The 23,715-nt window shown below is 39.1% G+C and overlaps 1 protein-coding gene across 4 annotated transcripts in view; it reads left to right on the top strand.

Annotated features, from left to right (window-relative positions):
• The window catches only part of ap3b1a (adaptor related protein complex 3 subunit beta 1a), a 257,978-nt gene that overhangs the window by 61,084 nt on the left and 173,179 nt on the right, over positions 1–23,715 (top strand). For all 4 annotated transcript variants that reach the window (XM_080189336.1, XM_080189334.1, XM_080189335.1 and 1 more), the window contains exon 7: positions 23,280–23,462. In XM_080189336.1, coding sequence (XP_080045462.1) covers positions 23,280–23,462 — 183 coding nt within the window. The remainder of the gene's footprint in view (positions 1–23,279; positions 23,463–23,715) is intronic.

The raw sequence follows: 23,715 nt of genomic DNA, 5'->3' as shown, positions 1-23,715 counted from the left end.
ATTCTTCCTACCAAAGTGCCGAACTTCACATATTCAAACATTATATTCCATTTGCTAGATATTTTGCCGACTCACTTACTCTGTCTATATCTGTCTAGGCTATGTCATCCTTGCTGCTTGCCTTTCCACCTATTTCTGTCAAATGCAAACTTGGCAATAGTAGAATCACTTCCCTTGTCCAAGGCATTGTATATTGGAAATAATTGTGGTCCAGCACTGATCCCTGCAGCATGCCATTAGTTGCAGGGTGCCATCCTGAAAATGCCCCTCTTATCCCAATTCTTTCTTTTATGAGTTTGGTACGAAGTCTCACAACACAAGGTTAAAGTCCAACAGGTTTATTTGGTAGCACAAGCCACAAGCTTTCGGAGCACTGCCCCTTCATCAGCTCAGTGGGAGTTCTGTTCACAAATAGGGCATATAAAGACACAAACTCAATTTACAAAATATTGGAATGGAACGCAAGTATTTACAGGTAGTCGAGTCTGAACAGTACAGACAATGTGAGTGGAGAGAGGGTTAAGTACAGGTTAAAGAGATGTGTATTGTCTCCAGCCAGGACAGTTAGTGAGATTTTGCAAGCCCAGGCAAGTTGTGGGGTTACAGATAGTGTGACATGAACCCAAGATCCTGGTTGAGGCCTTCCTCGTGTATGCAAACTTGGTTATCAGTTTCTGCTCAGCAATTCTGCATTGTCATGTGTTGTGAAGGCCGCCTTTAGAAAATGCTTACCTGAAGATCAGAGGCTGAATACCTGTGACTGCTGAAATGTTCCCCAACAGGAAGAGAACACTCCTGCCTGGTGATTATCGAGCGGTGTTCATTCATCCATTGTCATAGTGTTTGCATGGCTTGTGCTACCAAATAAACCTGTTGGACTTTAACAGTTGTGAAACTTCTTATTGTGCTTACCCCAATTCAATATAGGCATCTCCACCTCATGGCCTTTAAGTTTTTCAGTCCTTTATCCATGCTTTTCATAATAGCCCCCAGCTATACTGTGTAGTTGTAACTCCTTTTTAAGTAGCTATTTATTAAGAGCACAGGTAGAGGTGCGAATTTATGTTGACTTTGTGTGAGTATATTTATTGTAGTGTGATTTGGTTGCAAATTAATTCTTGTAGATTGTTTTACTGTCCATTCTCTCTTTTTTCCCTGAAATTGCTGACTTTTCTCTGGAGTATTTTTTGTAGGCATCAACAGGCTTCTGAGTTCTAGGCTAATTGTCTGTTCTCACTGGCCAAATCAAGGCCATGGGTTTGTTAGCAATTGAGCATGAAATGTGTCCTGTCAGAACAATGCATGATGTCCACATACGTAAATTTTCCAGCAGGGCTCTTTAGACCTCTGTCCTTGTCATCCATGAAAATGGAAAATATACTTCATTGCATAGTTTGAGATCTTTCCTCTTACTGAATACAAGATTCACACGATTCAAAAGAAAAGTAAAATGGTAGCAATAAAAGATCCTGAAGGAGGAAACGTGCAAAGATTTGTTTACTTCTGCTGATTTTCTATCCCCTTAATGCAAAGTTTGGAAGTTTAGTGTGGTGAGGATTGAACATGTGGATCTCCAAAATCTATTGTACACTAATATTTCTTTTTCAAATTAAAAAAGTAATGCACAAGAATATTTACATAAGAACATAAGAACATAAGAAATAGGATGTAAGAATTAGTATGTAAATGGATTGAAATGGGTAAAGTTAATGTGGAGAGTAAATGTGAGTGTTTATCTTTAATTTGAATGACCTTTTACTAATACACTCTGCAGTCTAAGTCCAGCAGTCATGGCCAAAAAAAAAGCAACTGAAATAATATAAGCAAAGATTGGGAGGCTCCTGAAAACAACTATATATTTCTATCAGATGAGCAAGTATTTAAAAAGCACGCTGCCCATCCACCTCAAAGACTTATTTGTGGAGAATGAGAGTCTGTTGTGATGCTAGTATTTAGAAATTGTGTGATGGAATCTACTTTTCTAATCATGGTTGATCTCACCTGGATTATAAGTAAATTTACCTCTTTTCATAACCCATCTTTCGATCACATTTTAAACATTTTTGTTCCATCTATCTTGAATAAGGGACCAACAGAAATTGATTTATATTGTGTTTCAATTGAAAATTAATCTGGCACTAATATGGTTATTGATTAACAGCCTGCGACAGATCACATAAAATATCATTGAGGTAATGAAAAATAAACTGAAAGTGGCAATTGCCAACACATGTTAAGTTACTAAAAGCAGATTGAAGTACAGACTCTAATGTGTGTGTCTGTCTCTGTGTGTGTCTGTCTCTGTGTGTGTCTGTCTCTGTGTGTGTGTGTGTTAGTTAACATCTGCTTATTCAGTCAGATAAACTAAGTCATAGTTCATGAACATTGATTTGATAGTAACTGTTCACTGTTGTGAAAAAAAATCCAGCGAGTTTGTGCAGATGTTTCATTGTGATAGATCTATTATCCAGCTATTACAAGATAAATGACTGATCTTTCCAGTTTTCCATGCCTGCAGAAAATTGAAATAAGAAGGGAATATCATTTGGGCTGTATGATTAGGGCAGGTGGGATGGCCATTAATTTCAGAAAAGGGAACGCTGGCAGCAAGGGCTGACTTGTACTCTATTATCAATCACATCTCGCCACTCTTCTCGTGATGACCTAGCACTCTCAGGTTTGCGAAACGCTAATTAGAATTCATGACAAAATAGATGCAAGGAAACGTTTTGTACCCTTCATAATTTTATAGGAAATTTATTGTTATTAGAGGAACCATTTGCTTCGTGTGATTTTTCCATTACCAGCTTGTCAACTAGCATAGATAATCTGGAGAAAATATGAACTCCATAGATTGGGTGTCACTTTTGTTGATGGTGCATGTAGTTTACCTAGGAACCCAGCTAATGGCTGAAGTTCTTAGCAACAGCACAGAAAATCAGCAGCCTCCAGTGGGAGAAAAATGAACTGTGTTTATTGGGTTAATGTAAAAAAGATATAAATGAAAAATTGCAATTTCAATTTGATAAGCATGCTGCTGATTTTGTTGGGAGTGAATTTTCTTCATTCTAAAAGCAGTTGTGTTCTCGGTGAGATTGAAATTAAAATTCTTTTTATCTGTGCATCCATGTGATGCTTGTGGTTTCTCCGCTATGAATGATTGCTGCCTGAGGAAAAGCTGACAGGTTAAAATTGCACCATATCAGATTGTTTTTAAAGAAACAGTCACTCCTTTGGCTAAGATTGGCTGAGGTTCAAACTTGACAACAATTAACTGCTCTTTACATCGCAGCGTTGATGGTGAAACGCTGAACGTTCAGTACTGTACGTGCACATTTGAAATTACAGGTTATCAGAATAACACTGTCTGCTCTGATACCTGTTCTCTCATTTACCTCCTCTCTCACACCCTAATTTGGAAGCATTATTTCACAAAGTAAGAGCAAGCTCTATAACATAAATAGTCTTAAATAAATTACATTTTCTTCAATGTGTGAATAAATCCCGGAATATACTTGAGCATTATAAGATATGTAAATGTGCAGTGAGATTTGCTAAAATTCACCGGTAAAGAAATCCAGCAGTCACAGTACTTTTCCACTTTCTGCATTTGCATATGAAGACGAAGGGATTACTTCTTGAAAATTTCTCCCTAAAAACCTGTGAATTATTGACATTTTAACCTGATAAAATGGCATGTAACAGAAACAACTCTTTAAAATGATTACCGGTGCTTTGCTAAAAAGAACTGATACAATACTAGAACAATTTAAAAACGTTATCTGTAAAACATCATGGCAGAGCTTTATTAGTTGTACTCCAAATGCATCTCTTACTTGCAAAATGTGCATCAATCAAATAGCTAAGGCTGAAAGCCACTTTCTTACCACCAATTCAGTTACTTGTGCAGCTACATTTGAAGCATCATCGGTATTGTTTTCCATCAGCTTTCACTCTCTGTCCTTGTCATCCATGAATTAAGAGCTCAATATGTGCTGAGACTCTTTCTTCAATCCACCCACCTCTCCACCCCTCTCCCCTCAAACACACACCCACAGCTATATAATTTGATCAAGTATTCAAACTGTTCAATTTTTGGTGCTATTACTTAAAGATTTTCATTAGTTTTCATATGCATTTTTTTTAAAGGTTGAGTGGAAACTTGCACAGATTTGTTTATTTCCACTGATTTTCTATCCCTTTAGTACCAAGTTTAGTGTGGCGGGGATACTCATACAGCGGTTTCCTACCGTTTCTTTAATCCAGTGGTTTCCTACCGTTTCTTTAATCCTGTGGTTTCCTACGATTTCCCTTTCAAATTAAAAAGTAATGCAAAGAACATTTGGTGTTTAACTGGTTCAAAATGGGGAAGATAACATTGAGGATAAATGTGAGATTGTTTACTTTCTAGTTTGCTCTGAATTAAATGTAATTAATTAGAATAAGTCTGTACTGTGATTTAGGTGGGTTAGTTCATTTATTTTGCAGTGTTTTGTAAGTTATGTTTTTGCTTCTTCAAATCTGTTTTCAACCTGGAGTTACTGGCATCATCTTTTGTTTCAGCTTGATTAATTTATTGTGGTTTGACTCCAGGGAAGATTGTCATTTTGTCCTTTTGTGCTTGTCATACAAAGCGTATTTCTATTATGATGCTTCAGTCATCGATTTCCAGATACTGGGCAATTTGAACTAGTTTATACTTATCCGATGTTGTCTGTTGAGGTAGTTGGAGGTTGTCTATTGAATTTGTTGCAAGTCAAAGGTCAAAAGTTTCTCTCTGTAGGAAATTGTTACTTTCTGTACCTGTATACAATACTAATGTCCTTTTCCCAGTTAACAGGTTTGTTTATTAATCATTGCTTAAGGATCTTTTGCTGCTACCATTTTGTGTTTCTGAGTTGTGTGAAAGTTGCATTCAGTAACATGAAAAATCTCTTGAGCTTAGGATAATGTATATTTGCATTTCAGTCATTTGTGGTGTATCTGATATATGTAATTTGTGTAAACCTTCTTGAAACAATGAACAGTGCCTACCCAACACAGGCAGCTTGATTACCTTTGGCACTAGTGGCATTTTTACAGCCCACGCTTATTATCCTTGTGACTTGTCTTAATGTGATAGCTAACTTTGCAAAATTAGTGGTATTTATTTGTCCATGCAGACAAACTGCCCAAATTCAAGTTTTGAAAAACTATTTGTGTCCTGAAACTTAATTGGCAATGAGTGTTCTGTTGGATGGCAAGCTTCTCAAAGAAGGTGAGAAATGAGGTTGTGTTCTAGGTTACAGACCAGTGAAAGAGCAAGAAAATCTTGCCCTTTTTTTCTTTTATGAGTGACTTATTGAGGTATATTTTCTTGGATTTTTGTTACTGCCTGAAATAGCTTGTGGTTATTTAAGTATGCTGGGAAAAAAGACCTGTCAAAGCTTTTCACCTTGCACTCATCAGAAAATTTTGCAAGAACACCAATTATAAATGGAAAATAACTTATACTGTGTGACGAGCACTGGTTGGCAGTTGGACTCTGGTAGAGGCGTTGTCATGAAGAGTGCATCAGTTGATGGTGACTGGAAGTAGCTGCCACATACTGTTCCTTCTACACCCTAACCTGACTGATTTTAGGCAGCATAAAATGGCCAAGTGGTCAGGTGAATTGTTATAACCAGTCTTGAACAAGTTCCCACATATACGATGAAGGGTTACTTGATGTTTGCGAAGGCCATACAGGAACTGCATATTGTGATTCTAGTGTACCTTTAAGGATTTTTTAAAATCATGATCTCTGCAACTCTCACAGCTTCAGTGTTTTCTCAGCACATGGTCTTAACTCAGTGCCAGTGACATCAGCTATCTACGAGAAGTCCTTATATTGTCTCTTAAGTGGCTTAAATGGAGGACTTGGGTACTTGCTGTGATTAGTTTTATGACCCTGCATTGTTAAGAGGAAAACTGGTTGTCAGGTTAGGTGATAGGAGCTCTTTGATTTTCAGTTCTTGGCTGCAGTTTAGTTTTAGAGGGACATCAAGTTGAAAAGAAGTGTCTCTGTCCCGAGTTTTGGAAATTCTGTTGTTAGCTGGAAGCAAGGTTTGTTGCCGTCCTAAAGCAGAGAATCTACTGTTGCTGGCTGGACCAGTGAGCTTCCCTGGTGTTCTGGGAAACTGTTCTGCATGTATCAAGGGGAGCTGCTGGAACTTGCAAGACTGAGAGTTTTCAGTTGTCCAACTAAAGGCTCGGTTCCAGTATCGCATGAGCATTTAGTCTTTGCTGTGTTGAACCTGTTTAAAAGATTTTGTCTATGGCAAGGGTTTTGTTTGATTGAAACTCTTTAGTCATATTTATTCAGGGTTATACATTATCTAGGTGGTTTTGTTCTTGTTTGTAATTGATAAAATTTCTAATTTTCTTTCCATACGTGTTAACTATATTCTTAAATAAACTTTGTTAAATGAAAGCTTCTTAGTGGGTCATTGGAGTCAAACCTAAGATGAAATCTATCATGCTTATCTCAGCCAAATTCAAGGTGCAAAACTTAGGATCCAGACTGACTCCATAAAAGACTTTAGAGTTTCTGATTTGAACCATAACAATATCACTAGCAATGCTCTGTCCATGTGCTCATTTGACATTGCTCACCTATTCACCAATATTCCACTTGAGGAAATCTTGGGTATTTGCACGACAGTGCTTTTTTAATGGTGATCTTGACCCACCATTATTGCATGAATCAGCATTTATTGAACATAAGTCAGCAACTCGCACAATTGAATTCTGTATTAATGACATCTTGTATCCCCTCAAAGCACTGCTCTTAGAAATATCTTCATTGGGTTCCATGAAAAACATGACTTTGGAATGGCATCTAACCTTTTACTGCTCTCATACTTCTAATGTGTGGATATGTTTCATATAATAGAATCATAAAATCCCTACACTGCAGAGGGAGGCCGTTCAGCCTGTCAAGTATACACCACTTAAATTCCACCCAGGCTCTGCTCCCATAGCCCCACATATTTACCCTGCTACTTCGCTGACACTAGGGTTAACTTAACATGGCCAATCAACCTAACCAGCTCATCTTTGGATTGTGAGGAAACTGGAACACCAGGAGGAAACCCACGCAGACACGGACAATGTTCAAACTCTGTACAGTGACCCGAGGTGGGAATTGAACCCAGGTCCCTGTTGCTGTAAGGCAATAGTGTGAACCACTCTGCCATTGTGCCACTCTGTTTGCTATATTTAAATCTGCAGCTCCATGCAATGATTTCCATAATCAGTCTTGGTGTGCTCCATTCTGCACTCAAATTCATCTTAGAAATGGAGCAGTCAAATAAATTCCCTTAGTTTGACGTACTAGTTGAGTAATCTGTCAGGGATTCTCCACCATGGGACGCTACAAATCTACCGTCACTGGTCAATAGAAACATTGGGCGTTTTACAGATCCACGTGCTGTAAAATTGGCAACCTTCTAAATAGGGCCTGAGTCGTTGCCCATCATGCACGCTTGATGCTGAAACAGGTTCATCAAAAGCACCCTGTGGCATCATGGATATCCTGATCAGGTCATTTTTGCACTGTATATCAAGCTAACTTCTGACTGGGCATGAAAAATGCTTATTCTACCTCCGATTACCCCAGAAGGGCAAGATATCCCAAGAAATTGAGCAATAGGTGAAGCTAGTGCTGTTAGTATGTAATAGCAAAATGAGTGGTATTTGTCACTAACAGAAAGCTACCAAAAAGACGTTCTGCCTATTGCACAAATGAATAATGTGGTATATGAAAGAATGCCAGTGTGATGCGAGGTATGTAGGCCAAAGACTAGTGGATCCTATCAAACAACAACTCCCAGACACTGTTCCCAATGGGCAAGATACAGACTGTACCCAATAAGCCTGTGCTTGCAGAACTCAAAACAGTGTCCAACATTAGATGCAATTCTGTGATTGGACAGCATTTACTAAATAACCCTCTATGCTAAGAACTACACTGAACTAGTTTAAAGATTGATTTATGTAGCATGCAATGTATATGGAGGCAGAAAGAACGTGTGTGCACGTTGCATCTGTTTCAGCTTAACTAATTAAGTGACAACCATTTGCTGACTTGCTCATGGCAATGTCTTGACAAATCAGGGTCAAGCTTCCTGGTTTAAATTTCAAACAACGCTTGGCAGTTAATTCTCTAATCATAGTGCACTTGCTAACCACTCGGTACCCACTTCTCGTACGGTATAAATTGTTTTCCTGTGTAGATGGTACTTATGCAAAGTGTCCTGCTAAGGTACAATGAGAAGGTTCAACATGTCTCTCTCTTTCAGCAATACTTCTGTTCTAAACTACCAAATGACTATTAGTTTAGACTGTGTTATGAATTTAGCTGCAGGAGGCATCACATCTGAAAAGTCTCATGACTGTTTCAGTGAGGTCACTATACTGTGACTATAGATAGCAGTACTAACCATTTTTCTACTCCTAAGGTTTTGTTTCCATTCAGTTTGTAAAAGTAAACAATGGAAACAATTTTATCCCAGCATATGATTACTTCTGCTAATGTCTAATGATAGGATTTACTTTGGGTACGCCACCTTCTGAATTAAAACAATTGAAGGATATGAATTATTAATCACATTATTAAAAATGGTTTGAAAGCCGTGCTTGCTTGGTTTGTAAGAAGTTTGCAAAAAGGGTTCTTATTTGTTTGATCTTGGAGCAAGCTCAGCAGGTTCTAATTGTGTTAATGAAGAAATCTTTGCTGAGTTTGGTGCCCTACCAGTTAATTAGTACTTCACATGGTATCATTGTATGTAGGAATAACTCCCTTCAAAATAAATCCATATGTCGATACCTTCTGTAAATTGCTGCTGAGTATTGTGCATGTTTCCTGAGCTCATTTTCTTCAAGTTAAGGTTGCTGAATACCTGAGCAAAGTGCATTTTTTTTAAAGAAGTATGTACATTTTGTTAAGTTACAATACAATTGATGCTAAATAATTAGCAGAATGTATTCATAGTACCCAATATAGTGAAAGTAGTGATCACCAATCGCCTCCAATATGTGTGTGTCTGGCCTCCACCCCTTGATGTTCAACAGCAATCTGATGTTCAAAGCCCCCCATCAACAACGTTCTCGGTTGAGGGGAGAGCCTTGCCATTTGAGCCTGATAAATACTGTGGCTGTAAGAGCAGGCCGGAGGCTGGAACTTCTGCAGCAAGTAATGTTCATCCTGAGTCCCCAGAGCCTGTTCACAAACTGCAAGGCATAAGACAGGAATGTGATGGAATTAATCCCACTTGCCTTGATGAGTGCAGCACCACCAGCATTCAGAGCTTTTGGATCATCTTATCCAGGAGACCAACTGATCTCTAATATTTCCACTGAAGTTCCTGTGCTCATGCTGGCTAATATCTCTCTCCTCATGTATTGTCCTCCACCATTTAAAACCACTGTTATCATCTTATCATCAAAAGAAAACATTCCAATCCCCGTCCTTAAAAACAACAATATTTCCATCCTCTCTTTTCTCTCCAAAATGCTTAAATGTTTTGTTGCTCCCAAACCTATGCCAAATAATTCTACAATTCTGTTTGATTATCTCTCTCAGATGAAGGTCAGGCATCTAATCAACAGTGCTAATTGAAGTCACATCCTCTGTCCACAATGTATCTTTCATGGTCTTTCTGCCATCTTTCGATAAACTGAACCATTATCCTCTGATACCGCTCCTGTTCATCCACTTCAGTTGGACTGCCCATATTTGGTTCCATTATTAGCGATACAATTGTAAAGTTAAAAGTTTGTTTATCAGTCACAAGGAGGCTTACATTTCCACTGCAATGAACTTAGTGTGAAAATCCCGAGTCACCACATTCTGGCGCCTGTTCAGGGACACAGAAGGAGAACTTAGCATAGCCAATTCACCTAACCTGCATGTCTTTTCGACTGTGGGAGGAAATCACCTCACCTACGCAGACATGGGGAGAACATGCGAACTTCGCATAGACAGTGACCCAAGCCGGGAATCTCTGGCGCTGTGAGGCAGCAGTGCGAACCACTGTGCCACCGTGTACCTTAGGCATCTTCTCTTCCTAACCCTACACTTATCTTCTAAATCTTGCAAGTTTTTCCTTCAGCCTATTTCTCAACTTGTAATGACTTTAATCAGGCAATTAAGATGGGCCTGTTAGAATATGAGCTCCATGATTAACAGCCAATTTGATGGGCTAATCAGGGAGCTTCTTGCTTTGTACTTAACCAGGAGTGCCAGTTCCTCTGGGACTTCTAGTGTAGACTGCAAACTGAAAACACTCTATGTTGTTGTCAGACTTGTAAATAAAGGGATTTTAGTGAAGGGACTTATGCCTCCTGAGGATTTATTACACATCCACATTATGTTGCACGTTGACATCCTCCCAAGACGTGTGATGTGCTGAATGACAGTTAACCCTAATGTCATCATTCTTCTTAGCCTCAGTGATAACTTTTGTAAGACATCCAGTCATCGATGAGCAGCCGTGTGCTTCAGCTAAGCATTGGGAAAACAAAAGCCATCAGGTAACCGCCCCCCCCCCCCCGACACCCAAATCCTGAGTTTTTGATCCCATGTTCTCTCTATCAGGGCTGTCTTACTTTTCTTCTGTCTTAGCCCTTCTGCAGCTGAAAGCTTTATACTTTTGCCAGCTTTAACGTGATTATTCTTGGTTGACTTTCTATTCACGACTTTCTAAATTGCTGCTCATCTAAAGCCCTGCACTGGTCTAACCTACATCAAATTGGAATTGCGTATCACATTTGTGCTTGTTGCCCTACATTTTGAGATTCTGGTTGCTGTAGCGTCTCTACTTAAAAATTCTCATCGACATCTTAAAATCACTTCATGGCTGTGCTCCTCCCTATACCATCATTAACTTTCACCTGTATTAGCTGGTCTGACTGTACCATCTTCTGGGAACTTTGTTTCCCCATGACTGGGCAAGGGAAATTAGATAGTACAAAAGTGCAAATTAAAATTGCACTTCTATCATTTTTTTGCCAGCTGTGCTCTCAACATTGAGTCTTAAGCTTGAAAACTATTACTAAAACCTTTCTGTCTCTCCATGCCCGTCCCTCCTTATAATTTGCCTCTGCGACCTAATATTTTAGTCTCACCATCTAATATTGTTTACTTTGACTAATTATAGATTTTTATCTGCTACATGGCAAGCTACTTGGGTTGGTTTTGGGGGTGCTCTGTAAATTGAGTTCATTTCTGGGGATGGGGGGGGCAAAAACTATATTTTTATGTGGGGTGGTGGTCCCTTTTAGGAACTAGGACCTGATTTCTTCTTAAAAGAGACACAACTGGGTTTCAGTAAACGATTATGGTAGAATCCCTACAGTGCTTAGGTTGCCTGAGAGAAGGAAAAAAGGATCAACAAATTAGTTACAGGCTGATGAGGCTCTGAGGCATGGTTCTTGGTTCAAGCAGTATAGTTTGAGTTTACTACAAGCTGGAGTGGAAGATGTATTTCTTTTAGTCGAATTTGGTTGAAATTCTGAGGGTTGCCAATAGAATCCCCACAGTGCAGAAGGAGACTAATAAGAGTTAAAACTGTTGTTAATTAAAAGACTCTGATGGCAAGTTGAATTTCAGGTAAAACCAAGCCGAGGCGTGTGAGCGTTTTAGATAAAACAACCTGTAGTTAAAAATATTTAAACCTGCGGAGTTGTGACCTGTGGTGATTACACTTCAGAAATCAGCTATGCTTAATATGAAAGGGGGGGTTTGCAACCTTGGAATGGTTGGAGGAGATTTGAAGGTGAAATCCTGCCGGAAATAAATGCAAGGCCCTAGAAATCTGTGTATAAATTGTTGACACAACACCCAAACCGATGGTTACTCTTTTAAGTTTTGATCGGTGTCTGACCTGATGGTTTTTAAAGGGTGTAGAAGGAAAGTGGAGTTAAGGCATTTGATTGGGAGTGCAAGTAATTATGTTTGTTGTGTTTTTTTTGTATTTAGGTAACAATTGTTTAAGCTGATATAGTTATTGTTAATGTTCTTTTGATTTTTGTGCAGTAAAATTTGCTTCTTAAATCCTGAACTTCGTGGCTTCCTTCTTTCAGGGAATAGCTGGGTTTTTAACATTTAAAAAAAAAATTACTGATTTCTGTTGAGATCAGTTTGGGACGGATTCAAATCCAGGTTTCAGAATGTATTAAGTAATTGGACTATCAATACACTTTGGACAAGGAGTATCAGGTTCTCAAGTCTTCACGGGTGGCATGCTAACAGTGACTAGCACTGTTGCCTCACAGCCATGGGGACTCGGGTTCAATTCCCCGCTTGGGTCACTGTCTGTGTGGAGTTTGCACGTTCTTCCCATGTCTGTGTGGGTTTCCTCTGTGAGCTCCAGTTTCCTCCCACAGCCTAAAAGGCGTTGGTCAGGTGCATTGGCCGTGCTAAATTCTCCCTCAGTGTACCCGAACAGACACCGGAGTGTGGCGGCTAGGGGATTTTCCCAGTAACTTCATTGCATTGTTAATATATGCCTACTTGTGACACAATTAAATAAGCAAACTTGGAGTTTTTGACCTAATCGCTATTTCTGAACTAGGGTATGATCATAGTTTCTGTTAAGATTTCCATATTTAGGCTGTAGTAAAGAATGAAATTGACATTCTGGTGGATCTATGTATATGGAACCTTCACAGATTTGAATAAACTATTGTCTACAGTCATCAAGCTTTCAACCTAAATCAGTTGAAACAGCCTGTTTGAGTCAAAACCTTGATTAAAAACAATGAATGCCATTAATTAGACTTGTAAACTGGTAAAGCATGAAATGCTATTTTCTTCAAACATTCTAAGTTTAGTATTGGAAAAAAGATGTGATTTTGATTACATTTTTTTTTGAATTTCCCATGGTAGGCTAACTTCAAAAATTATGGTCATTTTATGCTGAAGTTGAGGGAGAATGCTGTCGCCTGCTCGCAGTCTCATGCTCACTGTTATCCATCATATCCAGCAATTTTTGATGGTGAACAATTTCTTAAGTTCTTATGAACAAGGAACTATAGAAGAAATAGGACTGTCTAAAAGCTGTTAAATAAATAAATGTGAGACATGGCATATACTTGATCTGCACACCTATAATATGCTTTTATGTTATATTTTATAACATCAGCCAGTTTATATTTAATACCCTTGTGGAGGAGAGAAGAGACAATGCAGGGCTTTGTACAGCAAAGACATAAGATTGCAGCAGCTTTTCAAGTGCAGCGTTTAGAATTAAATAAATGACCAATGTGTGACCAAGCTCCAGGTGTTTCAGCTGAAGAACTGAGTTCAGATTGCTGTTCATATGATGATAAGTTAATTTTGGACCATTTACTTTCCTGAAAGGATGCTTGTTCAACACAGGTAATCTGCAGTTCAGCATCCATTCTGCAATGCAATCAAGGATTGAAGTTTTGTTTTGCAACTACGTGAGAACGCTTAAACTTACCTGCCTACCTGCAGCAGGAACCTGTGTTAATATTTCTAAGACCCAAGTTCAGTAACTGTATAACACAATGAATGCCCCAAGTGAGGAATCACATTCTAAAATGGAAGCTTAGTTTGTTGAAAGTCAATGATTTTATGTCATGCACTAATATCTTTTGTTGATGGAATGGAATGTAAGGGATGTAACTATATGCAGGAAAGATTCCTGTACCTTATTTTGTAACTTATGAAAATCGAAGCAATGATTATACTGTGCTGACGTCCTCACAGTAATAAAGTTTGCTTTTGGATCAATATGCATATCTTTGTCAAGAATTTAAACCAGAATCTTGGGAGGGCGAGAGAGCCGCAGTCAATAAATGCAGCTCCACGTTTATTCTCAACAGGCTATGCATAAAATCCCCCCATGGACAAAACAATGTTTGGAATAATGACTAAAACTGTATTCAGGGATGCTTTCTCTTGATAATGTCCAGTATTGTGTATAACATTAAAGCTAATGACCTTTTAAGTGCAGAGTCAAAATCGGAAACATTTCAAATTGTTAATGCTGTTAGTCCTGTTAAAGCTACCGAAATGTCAGCCAAGTGTGCGCGTGTATCTGCTCAAGACATTATTCAGATCCAAGTTATATGTACAGTGCATAGCTGGAAACTAAGTATTTAATACATGTAATTAACTGTACAAACTTGGTCCAAGTATGATTTCTGTGGTTATGTTTAATTACAAAATCTGAATATGTAATAACTGTTCCGTGATGCTTAGTCAAAATGGGAAGCAAATATCAAACTACTGAGAACAGGAGGTTCATGTGAAACATAGATTCTGGCATTGACTAGTTGAACCATTTGACCGGTTTCTCTGCTGTCAATTCTATATAAAATACAGTTACATGCTGTACACCAGGATGATGGGCTTTGTACTTTATATTCCACAGTACAGTTAGCCTTATTGAACTGGGTGGCTTATGTTGACTTGAATTACAATTTAATACTCGCTAAGTTCGACCAAAATTGGAGATACCACTGCATGTGCAGGCTGTCAAGGCATATATACTGTAGTGTAATCTGATTTTCAAAAAACGAAGTCACAGCAACCTCCTGATATGCACACCGAGTACCACAGTTTTTGGGTTCACTGGTTTGGTGGATTTAGAAAGCTTAACATATTTGGAAGTGCTGTACAGCTTTGGTCACCTTACTTAGGCAGGGACATGCTTCCTATAGAGGTAATTCAGAGAAGGTTCACTCGGCTGCTTCCTGGGTTGAAGGAATTGTCTTATGAGGAAAGGTTGAGCAAGTTGGGGCTATATGCATGGGTATTTAGAAGAATGAAAGTTGATCTTATTGAAACATGTAACCTGCTGAGGGGGCTTGACAGGATATGTGTTGAGAATGTTCTCTCCTGGGAGAACCAGGGCACATTTCAAAATAAAGGGTCCCCCATTTAAGACAGAGACACAGAAGAATTCTTTGAGTGTCATTTAATCTTTGTAGTTCTGTCCCTCAGCAAGTAGTGGAGGCTGGGCCATATTAAAGACCGTTAAACAGATTTTTTTTGTTGGCAAGGGTGTCGAGAATTATGGGTTGTAGACAGGAAAGAGGAGTTAAGGCCACAAAATCTACCATGATCTTATTGGCTGGCAGCGCAGGCTCAGACGGCTGAATGTCCTCGTCCTTGTCCTCGTCCTCTGAAAACCTTTTATGAAAACATACGTACCGTCTTCTGTTTTTTGGAAAAATAGTGGGTATGGAAGATGGAACATGGAGCTGCTGTTTATGGTGAAAATCATCTTTGATAATGTGCCTTCAACCCCATCTAAAAAATTGCAGAACGTTTTGTTTTACAATAAATCTCAATACTTGTTTGTTGATTTATACCTAAGTGTAATGCTATTTGAGAGCAACACATTAATTAGTTTTAAAATTATAGGGACATTTAAATAGGACATATTAGAGTACAGTAATTTGGGTCAAAAATAAACTGCAAATGAACCATTGGCCATGGACCATAGCTGCAGTACTAAGTCATATTTTCTAATTTTATAGTTGACAACTATTTATGGTCGGAACAAGAACTTACATTTATATAATGACCTCAGGACCCCGATGAGCTTCACAGCCAATTAATACTTTCTTGAAGTATAGTAACGGTTATAATGCAGTGAAAAGTTGCAGCCACTTTGTGCACGCAGGCTCCATATTATCAATGAGACATTAGTATGCTGCTGCAGTATTTGTTATATTAGTAATCCAGAGGCCTGACCTAATGAGGAGTTCAAATCCCACCATCAACAGTTTGAAAATGTGAATTTAGTTTTAAAAAGATAGGGAAGGGCTAGTTGTTGTCCTTGCCTGCGGCTCCAGTCTTATATAACGTGTTTGACTCTGTACGCTGAAGTGACCTAGTAAGCCACTAAGTTCGGGATGAACAATAAATACTGGTTTTGCTTTATATGCAAAGGTAGGTTAGTCAGTAGACAAGCAATTAAAAAAAAAACTCTGCCGCAACCCTTGAGCCAGTAACACATTACTAAAGCTTTTGAGTGCACAAGTCAGCATTGTAATCATTCTAGGTGATTTAAACACAGAAAAGAAACAGAAATACAATAATTGGAGGTGTATCTTTTTAAAAAAGTTAAAACTTGGTAGTTCAAATTTATAATTCTAGTTTTGTTTGTATTTAAATAAAAAAGACTTGCATTCATGTTGTCATTGTCGTCATCAGTACTTGGGAATGAGGTTGACACCTGCCAAGCTTTAGATTTGTATGTCCTTCATGTCACAACAGGTCAATCCAGGTCTTTGGACAGACAGGACGTGAGTTGCCTTGAGGAAGGTGGGTTCTCAAAGTAGGCTTCTACTCTCTTTCTGATCTCACCTTTTCTCTGCAGCAAGAGTTTGTGGTCAATTTCCAACTGTGCCTGCTGGATGAGGGACTGCCTTCTGGGAAAATTTGTGACAATTTCCTTCAACTCCTCAATGCAAATTCACCCCCCTTTCAGTAAGGCATTCAGAGTGCCCGAATGCCCATTAAATGTTTTCTCAGGCCCCGTTGAGGTCTAGTTCCATCCTTATGTTTGAAACATGAATTGACTTCAGCAACTAATTTCGAACGACATGCCAATTCAGTGGCCAGGCCAGTGGAGCTCATTTTGTATGATTGTGGCTGTGATGCTGGAGGAATCGGTTTTTCTTGAATGCTGTAGTTTGTTCACCTGTCATTAACTTCACATTGACTATCCTGCAGAGACACTGCCAGTGGAAATTCTCCAGCATGCCAAGATGCCTTTTGTAGGTGACCCAAGCCTCAGTCCTACAGAGGTATGTGATAACGGCAGTATTGGAGACTCAAGCCTTTGTCCTTTTATGGAGGTAACTGATGTTGAAGGTTTGGTTGTGCAATTTTTGGAATATTTTGCTGACACAGCTGATTCTGTGGCAGTATCTTCCCTTCGATTAACTTTTTGAGGAAGCAAACAGTTGAGAAGTAGGAAATCATTAACATTTAAAATTTCCCATCAATAACAATATCTGGAGATGTAGATGATTTTTGATTTGACTTACTATTGTCACATGTATTGGGACACAGTGAAAAGTATTGTTTCTTATGCGGTATACAGACAAAGCGTTCTGTTCATAGTGAAGGAAAGGAGAATGCGTAGAATGTAGGGGTACAGTCATCGCTAGAATGTAGGAAAAGATCAACTTAGTGGGAGGTAGGTCCACTCAAAAGTCTGAGGAAAGAAGCTGTTCTTACGTCATTTGGTACGTGACCTCAGACTTTGTATCTTTTTCCCAACGGAAGAAGGTGGAAGGGAGTCAGTCCAGGGTGCTGGGGTCCTTGATTATGCTGGCTACTTTTCCAAGGCAGTGGGAATAGTAGGCGGAGTCAATGGATGGAAGGCTGGTTTGGGTGATAGAGTGGGCTACATTCATGACCTTATGTAGTTTCTTGTGGTCTTGGGCAGAGCAGGATGTTTGTCTGGGGGAAGCTGGATGAAGATTTTTAGTCTTGCCAATGCATTTATACAGCACCTTTCACAATCAAGACATTCCAACATACTTCTCAGCTAATGAATTATTGTATTGAAATGTAGCCACATCTATAATGTAGAATCTCAGCAACTAATTTTTTGTGATAGATAAATATTGGTCAGGACACTGGACTAACACTCCCTTGAAAAAGTGCCATAGAATCTTTATTTTGTACTGAGAGGGCCTCAGTTGAACACCTCATCCAAATGACGGCATCTCCAATCAATGCAGTACTCCGTCAGTAATATGTTTGAATATCAATATTGATATTTATATTGAATTCCTGAATTGAAACCTGAACCCAAGAGCTTCCATATCAGATGTAAGCACGTCATCAACTGAGCTGTGGCACTTGTAAAATTATCAATTTAACTGATCACTTTCAATAGGATTTTTAAACAAATTTTACTGGGTGTGAAAATTGCTGGCTGGGACGGCATTTATTGCCCATCCCTAACTGGCGTCCATTCCAGAGGGCATTTGAGAGTAAACCACATTGTGGGTCTGGAGTTGCATGTAAACCAGACCAGGTAAGAATGGCAGATTTCCTTTACTAAAGGACACTCTGGCAATTGATAATTGTTTCATGGTCATAATTAAACTTTTAGTTTGAGATTATTTTTATTGAATTGAAATTTCACCATCTGTGTGGCAGGATTTGAACCCAGGTTCCCAGACCTTTTTCTAGGTCTCTGGATTACAAGAGACATTTCAGAGGATAATCAGAAGATTTTCAGAAGTATAGATATGTAAAGTAACAAAGTTTAAAAGTAAGTTAAAGTTTCAATGGATGCAATTGGCATTGGAACATTGTTCCTATAAAGTTTTTTCCATTTTGTACCAACCAACGACTGGAAGTACCTGCTTCTATTTAAGTGGTCCCGTAATTTACAACTCCTCTAGCATATCATATTGTAATCTGCTTTGTTCCAGTGGGATGGAGGGGAGCATCAATATTTCAAGTCTTTCTTTATTTCTGTTTCGTGATAGCAGACATCAATCCAGTGACTTTATTACCCTTTCTAAAGGCCTTATATCTTACCTAAGGTATAGGACCCAATACTGCATGCAGTACTCTAGTTGCCTTTTGCTAAGGCGTTATATAGGCTCATCGTTGACTCATGGCTTTTCTGTTTTATACACCTGAAACCTAGAATTTCATTACCCTTTTTACTGCCTTATCAATCTGAAGTGCTGTGTTGTTGCTTTCCAAACTTCTATGCTCTTTCACAGCACTGAGTTTGCTTCCATTTTGTTTGACCAAGACACATTTCTCTTGTACTTGACATTGAATGTGAGCAATAAGCCTTTATATCTTCCTTGAAAAGCAACTTGTATTAAAGATGCTATATAAATACAATAAAATGTGTAAAAGTGTTTTGAAAGAGGCTTTATGAATCAAAATATGACATGAAACCACAAGACACATTAGCAAAAGTGATCAAAATCTTGGTCAAGAGGCAGTTTTAAAGGAGCTCCTATTTTTATGCCATATTGTTTCTCTGCGTTACTTTTGCATGTTGAACCAGTTGATAGACAAATTATTTTCTAATGTTGCCTTGTGCTGTTTATGATCAAAGGTAAACTGGCTATCGCTTATCAATTCATCTTGAAGAAACATTCATATCTATGTGTCAGTTTGGCCTGCCTTCCTTGTACAAGGCCAAGGCAGAAGACTTAGTGTCGTATGTGTACTGACAGGTGCTTAATGGCAACGGAAGAATAAAATTATCAGTTTTTAAATGCAAAGGTGTAATAATAAATTTAACGTAGGAAGAGAAATTCAAAATCAGCTATGTCTAATTTGGCCTGAGGCAGAAGGTATCTTGTTAATCTGTTCTAACTCTCACTCTCTATATAGGACAAAGTTCAGTATTGAAAACTGAAAACATTTGTCAATATGTTTCCTTTCTCAGTTTTTCATGAAGTTATGAACTAAAGCTTGGATCTGCTAACCATCACGCTGTAAATGCTGCTGCTCTTGCAGCTGATCCTGTTGCTCTTGTCCTTACAGAAGTGAAATTTTATATGGAATGCAATTTCACAAACAAATAATAATTGGTAAAATTTATTGCAGACTGTACATATACTGGTAGATTTTTAAGAAATATTTGTGTTTTTGAAAAGTAGTGTAAAACAGATGGTTAAAATGGGATAGTTTGGAAGCTCTCATGGATTCGTGTCAAAGAGAAGGAAACCTGAAGTTTCCATTATGATTTGTGGGAATGGTGACCACTCAACAATTGATAAACACAGATGTATTCCTTTGCCGACTGAATAATTTCTGGGAATAAGGAAGGAGAAGTTGGGAACTGTTCTCCTTGATAAAGGTTGAGGGCAGATTTGATGGAGTTACTCAAACTCATAAGGGGTCTGAATAGAGCAGATGGGGCGAACCAATCCCATTGAGGGAAGCATAGAGAACAAAAAGACATCAATTTAAGCTAATTGGCAAAAAGAAGCATTTGCAACATGAGGAAAAGAGTTTTGACACAGCAAGTCCTTCAGATCTGGAATACACTACCTGAGGGAGGTCTTGCTGCAGCTGTATAGGGCATTGGTGAGGCCGCAGCTGGAGTACTGTGTGCAGTTTTGGGCGCCGCACCTGCGCAAAGATATTTTGGCCTTGGAGGGAGTGCAGAGGAGGTTTACTAGGCTGATACCGGAGTTGAGGGGGTTGAGCTATGAGGAGAGGCTGAATAAACTAGGCTTGTACTCGTTGGAGTTTAGAAGAATGAGGGGAGATCTCATTGAGACGTATAAGATGATGAGTGGGATGGATAGAATAGAGGTGGAGAGACTCTTCCCGCTCAGAAAAGACAGTAGGACTAGGGGGCACAGCCTCAAGATAAAAGGGGGGGGGGGTGCGGTTTAGAACGGAGTTGAGGAGGAACTTCTTCACTCAAAGGGTGGTGAATCTCTGGAATTCTCTGCCCATTGAAGTGGTGGAGGCTGCCTCGCTAAATATTTTTAAGACGCGGGTTGATGGGTTTTTGATAAGAGAGGGGATTAAGGGTTATGGGGAGAGGGCGGGAAAGTGGAACTGAGCAGCGACAGATCAGCCATGATCTTATTGAATGGCGGGGCAGGCTCGAAGGGCTGGATGGCCTACTCTTGCTCCTATTTCTTACGTTCTTATGTTCTTATGAGAACATGGTGGAGGCTTTCAAAGTGGAATTGGATCAGTATCTGGTGAATGGTCACAGCAGTATTACCTTCAGCCATGTTAGCTATAATACTTGCTGACTCTGAAAATATTCCTACCTCAGGCAAATATGGTCTTGGTGCCTGGGAACAACCCTTCCATTTTGCTGTCTCACGACCCAGGAAACTGGATCACTTTGGTTTAAAATTATTCTCAGTAACCACTTATGGTTACTACCAAAGTTTCTGATGTAAACCTGATCATCTGGTTTGAATTGCACCTCTCTGCAATGGAAGTTGTCTCTCCTCCTGTTTCTCTTGTCTCATTTTCACTGAGATCTGGACAAAACCAATCCAGATGAGACTTTTGCCTTCTACCAAACAACAATTCCATAGGAGAGAGCCCTGTGGTGGATTGTGGCATGGTATGATTCTGGAATAAAAATCTTGAGAGCTTTGTTCTTAAAAATATCACCTGCCATTCTCTTCAATCCCTCTTTCAAAGTTTGAACAGCTTCCATTTGAAGCTAGATGAAATGATATAGTATGTACATGGTGTCTACCTTTTTAACTATTAATTCCTGAAACAACTCACTTATAAACATAGTGCCATTAACTGAAACAAGCGAATCTGCTAACGCATGCATTGCAAATATTTGACGTAACTTCTCTGTCACGCGGGCTGTAACATTACTCATGTGCTTCCAACTATTTCAAATACATGTCTATGACAGACAAACGTTAGAGGTCCCACAAAGTCCACATGCAGTCTGGACCACAGCAAATGAGGCCATTCACAAGGATGAAGTGGTGCTAGTGACATCATCTTCTGGTATTTCTCATATGTCAAATAGGGCTTCACCCTGTTCTCCAAATCCAGATCCATATTCAGCCACCAACATAGGACGTGGCTAAATTCTTTATTCAAGTGGCATCTGGATGAACCTTCATGAATTTTATCCGTAACTTACAAATGACCAGGGAATGGAATGACTACTCTTGACACTGTGCAGCCATCCTGCATACTTAACTCACCTTTTTTTACCTCACATAAGGCTTCAACCTACCTTTTTGATGGTCATTTAATGTTCCAAGTAGTTGGAAGCACATATCTGAACATATCTTCTAAAATGTTCTGAAATCAGTGTTCAGAAAGCTGTCCTGATCCTGCCACAAAGTTAGCTATAGATTGACCCGCTTTAGGAAAACGACTACGAAATTTAACTCTTGGAAGAATCACTGAGGGATTTGGATTCTGGTGATTCTGGACCAGAGCGACTGCATCTTCAAATGAAATCGTCCCAGGTTTCCGTGGCATGGCTGGATTCCCCATCAACTGTTAAGCCCTTGCTCCACATGCTTGGGAGAATTGAGCGCTGCTTTGCTGCAATTTTTATTCCACTTGCTAAAAAGAAATGCTTCAGTCTCACCACATACTCTGCCCACTCACTATATGCAATCCTGTGTTGCTGTGCTAAGCAAAGAAAAATGTTTTTTTTCTCCTCCATTTCTTCCTCGTCACCAGAAATGTGGTAACTTGAATCCACAAAAAAGTAAAAGATCATCGTTATATAAATAAATAATGAAGTTTAACAAAACAGTAGTAAATAATAAAAAAAAAGAACTCCTCGCAGCTTGCAGGACACTCATGCAGACTGAAGCCCTGTCCAAAATCTGCACATGCTTAGAAGGGAGAAAGGTTTATCAGAACACTTATGAGGATAAGGAAGGGGATTGGCACTAGACAAATTGCTCCTTCAGAAAACCAGCATTACATGGTAGGCCAGACAAGCCAAATTGTTTTCTTTTGTGCTGGAACCATTCTATGATTTTTATCTTTTGTGTGCACCACAACAGGCTATCTGAATGTAATTTTAGCCATTCTTGTCCAGAAATGAACCTCGGAGCTTTCAGCATGGAAGGCGGCTATTTGGCCCAGTTTACCCATGCAGGATCTTGCTCCGTGCCAAATCTCCTTTAATTCAGTTTCTTAGCGCTTTCATTGTACATTTCCATGTCTTCACTTTTTCCTTATTTAATCTTCTCGAATGCTGCAGTTGATTTGGCTTGGATAGTATGAAATAATGAAGTGGTACTGCATTCCATATTCGAATTGCCCTTTATTGGGGGGAAAAAATTCATTCTGACTTCTTCTTGTAATCTCAAATTTACGACCTTTGCTCTATATAGACAGCATCTGCTGCATCCCCTTCGTCAACTTTCTCTCTACTTCATCAAAAAATACAGTTAGATTAGTCAAGCATGATGTCTTTCACAAATTCATGCTGGCTACCCTTAGTAATCACTTCATGTCGTAGACTCTTTTTTGTGTTGGCGTTAATGCTTTGTTAAAATGAGATTGATGTTTCAAGTTGGCAGTTATGTTTTTAAAAAAAAGGCAAATGATGAAGTTAATTTTGTAAAGTAATTTATATATCCTTTTTTTTGTGTAATAAGTTGTCCTGTTTGTGGAATTAGATAAAGACTCTGGAGAAAAGCTCTTTGAACATTTTTGCACTGACAGTAATGATGTTGCTCCAGAGAATAATCAACTTCTACAAGTTGATTTGAGTTTCACTTTACTCATGTTGTTTTGTGTTGTCTGCTTACAGCTAGTAGCTGGAAGTGTTGTAATGTCATTTGAAGAGGTCTGCCCTGAGCGAATTGACTTGATTCACAAGAATTACCGCAAGCTGTGTAACCTGTTGGTAGATGTGGAGGAGTGGGGACAGGTCGTTATAATCAACATGCTCACTCGCTATGCAAGGACACAGTTTCTAAGCCCATGGAAAGAGGTGGGTATTATGCTTGGAAAAAATTCTGTCCTTTTTTGCCACACAAAAGGTTGTTTCAGAAGTTTAGGGAGCGTGGAGTTGGGGGTAAGGTGTTAGCGTGGATAGAGGATTGGTTGTCTAATTGGAGGCAGAGAGTAGGTATCAATGGGTGCTATTCTGATTGGCGGTTGGTAACTAGTGGAGTGCCGCAGGGATCGGTGCTGGGGCCTGAGCTATTTACCATTTATATAGATGAACTGGAGGAGGGGGCTGA

The sequence above is a fragment of the Carcharhinus amblyrhynchos genome, chromosome 5 (assembly GCF_965287045.1).
Source record: "Carcharhinus amblyrhynchos chromosome 5, sCarAmb.v2.hapA, whole genome shotgun sequence".
Taxonomy (NCBI): domain Eukaryota; kingdom Metazoa; phylum Chordata; class Chondrichthyes; order Carcharhiniformes; family Carcharhinidae; genus Carcharhinus; species Carcharhinus amblyrhynchos.
The sequence above is the reverse complement of the archived record's forward strand: the minus strand, read 5'-3'. Positions and strand labels throughout refer to the sequence as shown.